Source organism: Haplochromis burtoni, unplaced genomic scaffold (assembly GCF_018398535.1).
Source record: "Haplochromis burtoni strain Fernald_Lab_line unplaced genomic scaffold, NCSU_Asbu1 Contig_180, whole genome shotgun sequence".
NCBI classification, from domain to species: Eukaryota; Metazoa; Chordata; class Actinopteri; order Cichliformes; family Cichlidae; genus Haplochromis; species Haplochromis burtoni.
The window spans coordinates 413,407-423,556 of record NW_024582541.1 but is presented as its reverse complement, the minus strand read 5'-3'; the positions used below and the strand labels follow the sequence as shown (position 1 = coordinate 423,556).

The following is a 10,150-nucleotide window of genomic DNA, read 5'->3' as shown; positions in this document are numbered from 1 at the left end:
TAAAAAAAAAAGCCTTTTTTGAATGTAGAGGTTCTGACTGAACCCTTGATCGGGATTAGGGAAGTTTGTCTCCAACAGAGGTTCGCGGGTGTTTTCAGCTGATAGTGGATTTTCAATCAACTGATTGCATGCAAAGCAGGACCTGATTTTCATTCCACTACTTTTATTACACAGCTAAAATCAACCAGTTGAAATTAAAATTGTGCATTTAATATGGGCCATAAATTTTACAACTGATTAATTAAATGAATTGTTTCCGGTATGTAGATGTCTCTCTCTGTTTCAGGTTTCAGGTTTTTGTGGGATGTCTGCTGTTCCATGTATGCTTGGAAAAATAATAAAAGATTATACAAGCAATAAAAATAAACTGGGTTATGTATTACAAAAGTCGTATACAAAAATTCACACTGGAATACTTCAGCAGATGCGTTATCCTATGCGATATCCTAGGATACAGGATACAGCCTTCCCTGCAACGATGCAATGTCACCCCCGCAGATGTTTCAGCCGCTGCTATAGTCTGAGCTGCTTTTAACGACCTCCCCATCACTCAGGAGATAAATGCCTCCGTATCAAACGCTGAGGTGTTTCCCATCAAGTTCCTTCTGTTGCGTTGGCACTGAGTCAGATTCTCCCTGAGTCATGATGACCGAGAAGGACGCAGCTCTTACCATAATCATATAAAGGCTTCCACTCACGTATATGATTCAGGTAGAGAGAAGAGGAGTGAAAGGAAACCACGGGAATTAACTGAATGTGAGCTGAGAGCAGACATAACCCAAGGCATCACTTCAGTTGTGGAACAGTAGCTCAGTGTAAAATAAAGGGAATGATCTCGCTCTCTCTATATCTCTATATACAGTATGCACACACACACACACACACACACACACACACACACACACACACACACACACAATACATATATATGTATATGTTTAAGGACAATGTGCACTCGCGCGCACACACACACACAAAAGGAAATGTGTCCCGTTTCCACTGATGGACAACAGAAGCTGTGGCAGAAGGATGGCATTATAAACCAGCGGGGGATGTAGTATGATGAAAATGTCAGACTGAAAGCAGCAGGCTATGTTCTGTAACATGTTTAATCAAATTACAGTGTGTGTGCATTGGTGTGTGGGCATGTGTCGCTTGATTTTATGAGCGCGGTATAGTAATTAAAATGTATATAAATGTGCTATAGAGCAAGGGCAGATTTGTAAGTACTGTAAAAGTTGAAATAATAATAATTAGAAAAGAAATCGACATGCATTCATCAGCTTCTACACAATCTGAACACTAAAGAATTTAAGAGGGTTCGTGGTATTGATTTCAAGTTAAAAGCCTCTAACGGAATACTTAAAGTAAATTTATTTAAGGGCAAATCCAGCAAAGCTCGTGCGAGTTAGAAGGCTTGCTCTACCAGGTTCATGCTTCAAATCTAATACTGTTTGATCCTCTGCCTGCAGCGTCTTGGCTTCCTGTGACACAATTACATCTAGAAGCTCAAAACATCTTTTTGTGCTCCCCAGATTCTATCCTTGTTCTTGAATCTGTCACCGCTTTCCCAGATTCCGCCTTGCACATTGATTATTGTCCAAATTTGTTGCATGTGTGCGTGCTGCTCCTTGCGCGAGCCTCCGGTGTTTATGCACGGTTATGCTTGGCCACCTGTGTGTTTGTGTTTGCGAGTGTAATTGTGTAACTCACCCAGCCAACACTATGAAGAAATCCAAACGGTTCCACGTGTCTCCAAGGTAACACTTCTTGCCAAAAATCCCTAGAGCCACCATCTTGATCACCATCTCGATGGCAAAGAATGCAAAGATGAAGTCATCAAAATCCTGCATAGACACAAAGAGACAAAAATACAAGGCATATGATGTAAGTGAGTTATGAGAACTGCAAAGCTGTGGCTGATTAAGAGGCAATCATGTCTGACAGTAGTTTTCTTTGAAAATATACCTTAAATGTAATGATCCAAATACTGGACCAAGATCCGATGTGTATTGATGGTCATTGTTTTTCAAATAAACATCATTCAAAGTCTTCAATTTTGCAGAGAGTAATATTAATGTGATGCTAACATGCTATGCTAGGCCATTTTATTTTGATTTGCATTTGTAATTTGATTTTGTGACTTGATCTACGTTGACTTTTGACCTTCTGTTGAGGATCACCAAATCTCTTAATGTATGGTTCATCCTTTGGGGAGCAGATTAAATTTCAGATTTAGGATGCTAGGTTTGGTTTAGGAAAGACTGTAGTTTAGGCTTACATGCATCCATATTACGACAGTTACCATTATATATTATACAATGGTATTTAAGCACACCCAGTAAGGTTAACTATGTAATTGTGTCAAATCATGATGTGACATCTCACCTTCACCTCTAAACATCCTAATCAGGTGTGTTTTGCCCACAACAAGTGTGTTAGAAATGTAATGACAGTGACATTTACCAAATAGGAGTATTTTACAAGCAAGACTTAAGTAGGGGCTGGATATTTTACTCAAATATGGCTGATAACCATATGGAGGTGCTAGAGAAGTGGTTTTCTGCAACAGGATTGTCAAAAATAACAGAAACCTGTTATAGATCTGGTATTTTATTGTAATTCTCTTATTTATTTATTTTTGCTTAATGGCTCCGTTAGACTAGGTTCAAAATAGGATAGCAACATCCTTGTGACTGAGAAAAAGTGGAACAGTCTGAGACTGATTGCAAGGAGATGAGGCGATCTACCTCATCGCCTGGTGGCAAGCAAAACGATCAGCTTTGCAAATGTTTGTACATAACTGCACCATTTGCCAACTTGACCCCAATAAGTTGCAAAATGTCAGCAGACTGACTGCATCTTATTGTCGTTTTATAGCGTTCTTGATGTGCCAAAGATGATTTAAAGACAGCAACTGGTTGCAGACCTGGTATCCATTTTCAAAGCCAATGAGATCCCAAGCACTAATGTGGTTGAAATAATTTTGGTCTCAAACCACTGTTTTCCCCTAACATCGACTGGCCTCTGTCTTGTTGATTGTTGGTTTTTATTTTCCCTTTTATTATTTTTTAAGTCTCAGTCAGTGCTCAATTCTTTCCCGTTTAATTTTGTTTTAAGGTTTCCTGCTTTTGTTTCCCTCCTGTGTGATTGACTACTTTCAGCTGTTCTTGACTGCTTTCCCCTGTGTCTGGTTCCTCTCTTGTGTCACTAATCAATCTCTTTTGTATATAACATCTTTTCTTTTCGTCTTTTGTCAGATCATCCATTTAACTCCCTGTAGTGCTTTTTCCTTTTTTCACTTTCACTCCTCATGTTCTCTTGGATCTCTGTTCTTGTTTTGTATTTGGTGAATTCAGAGGAAAATAATCCAATAAAGGCTCGCTTTATTAGGCTCTACACCACACCATGGCAAAACAAAACACCAGGGAACAAAGAAAATATACTTACAACTACAAGTAAGTGTCAGCAGGCTTCAACCTGAATGTCTGTAGACAATTTTAATATGTCTATAATACACTTCTATATACGCACCTTCATGACAGTTCTCCTGATGGAGAGTACCTGCATTCCCATACAGCACTTTCTTGCTACTTTAGTGGCCGACATTCACGCCAGACTCCGGCTCTAATATTAGTCATACAATATGTTTGATGTTTAAAAATATCCCACTGAGAACCTTTGACAGGAGCGTGATGTTTTATTAATTCCTGCAGAGGGATCCTCTTTTCTCTTTAGCCTGTCTCTAGAAGGTCAGGCTCCCCATAGCTCAAGAAAGAGATAACAACCTCCTTGGAGCTGCCAAGGATTTAATGTTTTGCTTAAGGGCACTTCAGCAACTCAGATGCTCAACATCCAAAATGGACCCTGGGACTAATGATGTCTGTCCCGTTTGGCTCCTTTACCATCAGAATTATTGTCTAAAGGTGAAGAAAGATGCACCTTTTCGTCCTTAACTGAGACTCGAGCTAGAAACGTCATTCAGTCAAAACAAACCGCTGATTGCATTAATCAGTATTCCTGCCCTCATTACCGTCTGTCTGGCTCTCTGACTGAGCCTCGGTACTCCAAATCATTATCAAACTGGACTCCAGACAAAAACAAGCGGAGGAATGAGGACAGGAAAGTACAAGAAGAGAACTTTGACTCTCAAAATATGAAAATCAATAAATAAATGAACGGGAGGGAGGAAGAGTCGGAAATGAAAAGGGAAAAGGATACAGCTCAAAGTAAAATAAAAATATAAAGAGGAAATCAAGAAAATTTCTGGAAGGAGATCAAGGTTCAGGACACCCACTGATACATGAGTCATTGCAAGATGAAGAGAGAAATGTATAAATATATCAAATCCTGTTAGCTTAAAGAGAAGCTAGCGCCAAAGTTCACTGCAAGTAAAACATGGAGATTCACGTGGGAATCGATGCATGCGAGTCTGTTTACAATTTCAAATCTTATTCAGTTCTATTTTTGGAAATCATTCATGTCGTCTGCATAAAAAAACCCTAAAACCTCGCCCCATGCTCAACACACAAGGGTCACACTGCTATTTCCAGGGTTACAACCTATCAGACGGCTGTGGAACAAATAACTGCCCCGGGTTTACTCCCTAATGCTGACCATACATCACTCCAGATGTTTTACGCACCACTCATTGACTCCAAAGAGGCAGACGAGCCTCAGAGCAGATTGCTTAGTGATGCATAATCTCCCAAAAGAAAAGACAGAAGAAAAAAACCCCAAAACATTGTGTTCAGTGTTTGATCTAAATTTAATCTGAACTGTCTGGATGCTGGAACTCTTCTATGAAAGGGACCACACTGGCCATAAACTGACATGTGATAGTATGATGTGGATTATATAGATATATTGTCATGGAGTATTTGTTTACGGCCTGAAACCTGAGGCCTTGTTTTGAGCAGTAGCATCAACTAGGAATTATAGGGCCAATCATAGACCGTATATAAAAGATAGACAGTACTTGTTGAATTCTCACTGTGATGAGGAGTGGCGGATCTGACTGAGAATAACACACTTATATGTTAGCAACCTGTCATACCGCGGCACATATAGTCCTTTATAGTGCTTCTAGATTCTAATCAGGACCAGAATTAACAAGACGGCCGCCGTGCTTTAGTCGAAAAGCTTTGATACCAGTCAGCAGGAAACCGTTTTAGAGTTATTCCATTTCTTTATCACACAGACAAACCTAGATGTATTGTTGAAATTGCTCTTCATCCTCCTTTATTAAAATATCTCAGATATATCTAATTCAACTTCTCTACACTGACATGAGGAGGAGTTTCACTCAGTTCAACCTCAAGCCCCAAATAACACCATCATGTAGCTCAAGAGAACTCTCGTCATAATTCAGTGTTTGAAATTTCCTGCAGGTTGCCCAGAAACGATTCACACTGCAAAAAACTACAATGTACAGTGGGGCAAAAAAGTATTTAGTCAGCCACCGATTGTGCAAGTTCCCCCACTTAAAATGATGACAGAGGTCAGTAATTTGCACCAGAGGTACACTTCAACTGTGAGAGACAGAATGTGAAAAAAAATCCATGAATCCACATGGTAGGATTTGTAAAGAATTTATTCATAAATTAGGGTGGAAAATAAGTATTTGGTCACCTCAAACAAGGAAAATCTCTGGCTCTCACAGACCTGTAACGTCTTCTGTAAGAACCTGTTTGAACTCATCATCTGTATAAAAGACACCTGTCCACAGCCTCAAACAGTCAGACTCCAAACTCCGCCATGGCCAAGACCAAAGAGCTTTCGAAGGACACCAGGAAAAGTATTGTAGACCTGCACCAGACTGGGAAGAGTGAATCTACAATAGGCAAGCAGCTTGGTGTGAAAAAATCAACTGTGGGAGCAATCATCAGAAAATGGAAGACATACAAGACCACTGATAATCTCCCTCGATCTGGGGCTCCACGCAAGATCTCATCCCGTGGGGTCAAAATGATCATGAGAACGGTGAGCAAAGATCCCAGAACCACACGGGGGGACCTGGTGAATGACCTGCAGAGAGCTGGGACCAAAGTAACAAAGGTCACCATCAGTAACACACTACAACGGCAGGGAATCAAATCCCGCAGTGCCAGACGTGTTCCGCTGCTGAAGCCAGTGCATGTCCAGGCCCGTCTGAAGTTTGCCAGAGAGCACATGGATGATACAGCAGAGGATTGGGAGAATGTCATGTGGTCAGATGAAACCAAAGTAGAACTTTTTGGTATAAACTCAACTCGTCGTGTTTGGAGGAAGAAGAATACTGAGTTGCATCCCAAGAACACCATACCTACTGTGAAGCATGGGGGTGGAAACATCATGCTATGGGGCTGTTTTTCTGCCAAGGGGACAGGACGACTGATCCGTGTTAAGGACAGAATGAATGGGGCCATGTATCGTGAGATTTTGAGCCAAAACCTCCTTCCATCAGTGAGAACTTTGAAGATGAAACGAGGCTGGGTCTTCCAACATGACAATGATCCAAAACACACCGCCCGGGCAACAAAGGAGTGGCTCCGTAAGAAGCATTTGAAAGTCCTGGAGTGGCCTAGCCAGTCTCCAGACCTCAACCCCATAGAAAATCTGTGGCGGGAGTTGAAAGTCCGTGTTGCTCGGCGACAGCCCCAAAACATCACTGCTCTCGAGAAGATCTGCATGGAGGAATGGGCCAAAATACCAGCTACTGTGTGTGCAAACCTGGTAAAGACCTATAGTAAACGTTTGACCTCTGTTATTGCCAACAAAGGTTATGTTACAAAGTATTGAGTTGTATTTTTGTTATTGACCAAATACTTATTTTCCACCCTGATTTACGAATAAATTCTTTACAAATCCTACCATGTGGATTCATGGAGTTTTTTTTCACATTCTGTCTCTCACAGTTGAAGTGTACCTCTGGTGCAAATTACTGACCTCTGTCATCATTTTAGGTGGGGGAACTTGCACAATCGGTGGTTGACTAAATACTTTTTTGCTCCACTGTATATTAGAGAAACATAAACAAGGATTTATTTCTTTGACAACCCTTCAAGTTCAGCCTTCTATTGTTGACTTGACCTGAGATTTTGATTTCAGCAAAATTACATCGTACTGTTTGCTGAATCACACAACTCCAGTGAAACTTAAAATAACTATGCGTTTACTCTGATTTCGTCATGCATAACTAGGTGTGAAGGGTTTACATACGCCTACATAAAGGCTACATATGAAAGCTCCATTGAGCCCTTTTAGTTGTCTTTCTGCCCCAAAATGCTTTGCATATAGAGCCGTTAGATAACAGGGAGCAACAGCCTGTCGGAAGAAACAACATGACGGTCCAGCTATTGACAGATGTTACAACCCGAGATGCATGACCAAAAGAAAATAAGCGTTGTGTGAAATGAGGAAGAGCAGAGACATTTACCGCCACGCTGAGCTTCAAACGACTGAATTGCTTTCTCCTCTAACACCCCATCTTTCCATCTCCGTTCTGTTTTATTCTGCTGAAAGGACCCATTTCTCCTGTCTCCACCGGGGAGTAATAACTCATCTATTTTACGTTAGACAGTCAATGCATGCCTGCAGAGTCTGTAACATAAGAAACCCCTGTTATGACTCTGTTAAGTCTCCCAATCTCTCTCACAAACACGCGCACACACACACAGGTTTTAACACATCCAACTAAAGACGCACAGCACACAGTCATGATAATGTACAGTGTTCATGCATACTGGAACAAATACAACATGAGACCAAGCCTTTGGGGACTCTTTAAAGTGACACTGAGCGGATGTCAGCCAGCTCAATCTTCTCTAGTGTTTGATCCAACCAGGCCTACACACACACACACACGCACATTCATATTCATCAAAGTCAACAGGACACGCTGGCGTGAGGCGTTCCCACTGGAGCGTACAGTTCTGGTGGTGCAGTACACGATTACAGGCTCTGCAATCTGGATATTGATTTACCAAAACTTGTATTACACATCAGTGGAGCGTGGTCTCGATGAACACGATGAGATGCGATGTCCAAACATGCAGCCAAAGCCGTGCAGGTACTACATCAATCGCAGGCATCGAAGCAAGTCTCTGAGGTTTCCTCTAAAGCTGCGTGTTTACTATAAACAAAATGTGTCGCTCTGTGCGCGGTGTGCCACTGTGGTTCACTGGCTGTACGTCCATGCGGAGACCAGAGAAGCCTAACACACACACGAACACACAAACGCGTCTGCCTCTGAGGGAATAGACACCAGTGACCTGTGGTGAACGGCTCCCTGCTCACACACTCCCTAATTTTTACCCTCCACTGCATCCTCTCCACGGGAAAAGACTTAAAGAGACAGACAGAATACTTTAACCCCACTTTAAATTCTCTGCAAACTTTTTGGCACGCGTCCAAAGAATAATGGGACTTTTACATTAGGGGAAAACAAAGCAAAAAAGTTAATTATGTCATATCATCCGGCCTAATTCCAGTTCAGACGGGCGTCACGAAATTGGCTTTCATTTGGCGTGACAGCCACAAAAGTGTGAAATGGACCAACGAATGGCAGCGGGAGAACTTGCGGCGGCTGGGAGTGGTGGGGTATGTGAGAAAATCAAATCAAAATATGGCTGAAATAAAAGAAGCGACCCGAGTCATACAGTATCCTTTGGCAAATTGAAACCAACTAATGGGCGTATCACAGCTTAAAAAACAGTCCTAACAGGGCCAACATTTCATTTATGTTTTGCATGCACTGCTGTTGCTCATTCTGTTCATTGCTACGCTGCTTTTGCCCTTCATTTTCCAGAGATCATTTGCCAATAGAAAGAGTGCTGGCTGTACTGTAAAGTCTTTGTCTTTTGATATTGCGTAGGTGGCAGGTAACGCTCTTCATCCTTCTATATTTATTCCAAACAAAGCACTGTGGCTGTTGCCAGATATGGAAAAGCCTTCACTTCCTGGGCACCAGACAGACCCTGTAAAGACTAACCAGACACAGACTGTTTATAACAGCTATTGTAAAAGCTTTGTACTTTAAACTCTCTCTATGGGATTGTTTATGATTAAGTAGCAATTAATTAGTCAAATGTAAACCTATTACACATATTCAAATGTACAGAATGTTGACCCTGCATGCACGTGTTCATGATAATACAGACGCCGTGCATGCATTAGCACAGCATTTTCATATGAATCCAAGCAGCGTCCTCCCGGGCTGAGGAATGACGGCAGTGGGGATAAACCTCTGATGGTTCCAATCCCTATAGACTCTTTTTGTGAAAAACTTTCCAACTTTAGAGCAGATGCAATGCTTAAAGACTGCCATACAAAGCAGTTTTCACCTTTCTGACTAATATGTAGGTGATTGATTTTTATTAGCTATTGAAGATTAAAGATTATTTATTAAAGATTATTGAGGCTTAAAATTAATTGCATGGTGACCATGTCGTTAAAATACTCTGGAAATACCATGAATAAGAGGTTTCAATCACTAACTCACAAACTTACATTAAATCCGTTAAACCAAAAAACCAAAACTGGACATACTTAGCTTGACGCAGCTACCTCTAAGCTAATGGCTCAGTCAAATGAAAAAAAAAAAAATAGGACAGATAACTCTGTGCATCTACAAAATAGAAATTGCTGCCTGCCTGTAAATTGTATTCCAGTGAAATAACATTTAGAGCTTAAGGAAATTGCACACTCACAACCACTTTGAATGCAAGAAGAAGGATAACAGGTTGCCTGATAGGAGGCAACCTTTCTGCAAACAGTTGCAGACTGACTGCGATCACTCTGGTTGTCAAAAGTTTGTAAATAAATGCTGCCTAACTAATAAATACAGACACATTCCCAACACATATGAATGAGTCTTTGTAAATGAGCACAAGTCGAGGGCACTCAACTTATGCACCACTCAGCAGGCCATTTGTAAATATGTGTACAAATGGTTGGTTGGTTTTTTTTACTGTTTTTATCAATAAATCTCAGCAACAAAGGACATACACCCATGTGTGTTGATTTCTCCCTAAGATGGCAAACTGAAACACTCCAAGTTGCTGACAGATGGCAAACTGAAACACTCCAAGTTGGTGACTTTTGGAGATTTATTTCCCTGGATGATTGAGAATGCATCAAGATGAAACACAAAAGGAAGTTCACAGCTTTT

General features: G+C 41.1%; 1 protein-coding gene across 13 annotated transcripts in view; it reads right to left on the bottom strand.

The window, feature by feature from the left end:
- The window catches only part of cacna1g (calcium channel, voltage-dependent, T type, alpha 1G subunit), a 207,837-nt gene that overhangs the window by 176,063 nt on the left and 21,624 nt on the right, over positions 1–10,150 (bottom strand). For all 13 annotated transcript variants that reach the window (XM_042225737.1, XM_014337482.2, XM_005934426.3 and 10 more), the window contains exon 2: positions 1,714–1,847. In XM_042225737.1, coding sequence (XP_042081671.1) covers positions 1,714–1,847 — 134 coding nt within the window. The remainder of the gene's footprint in view (positions 1–1,713; positions 1,848–10,150) is intronic.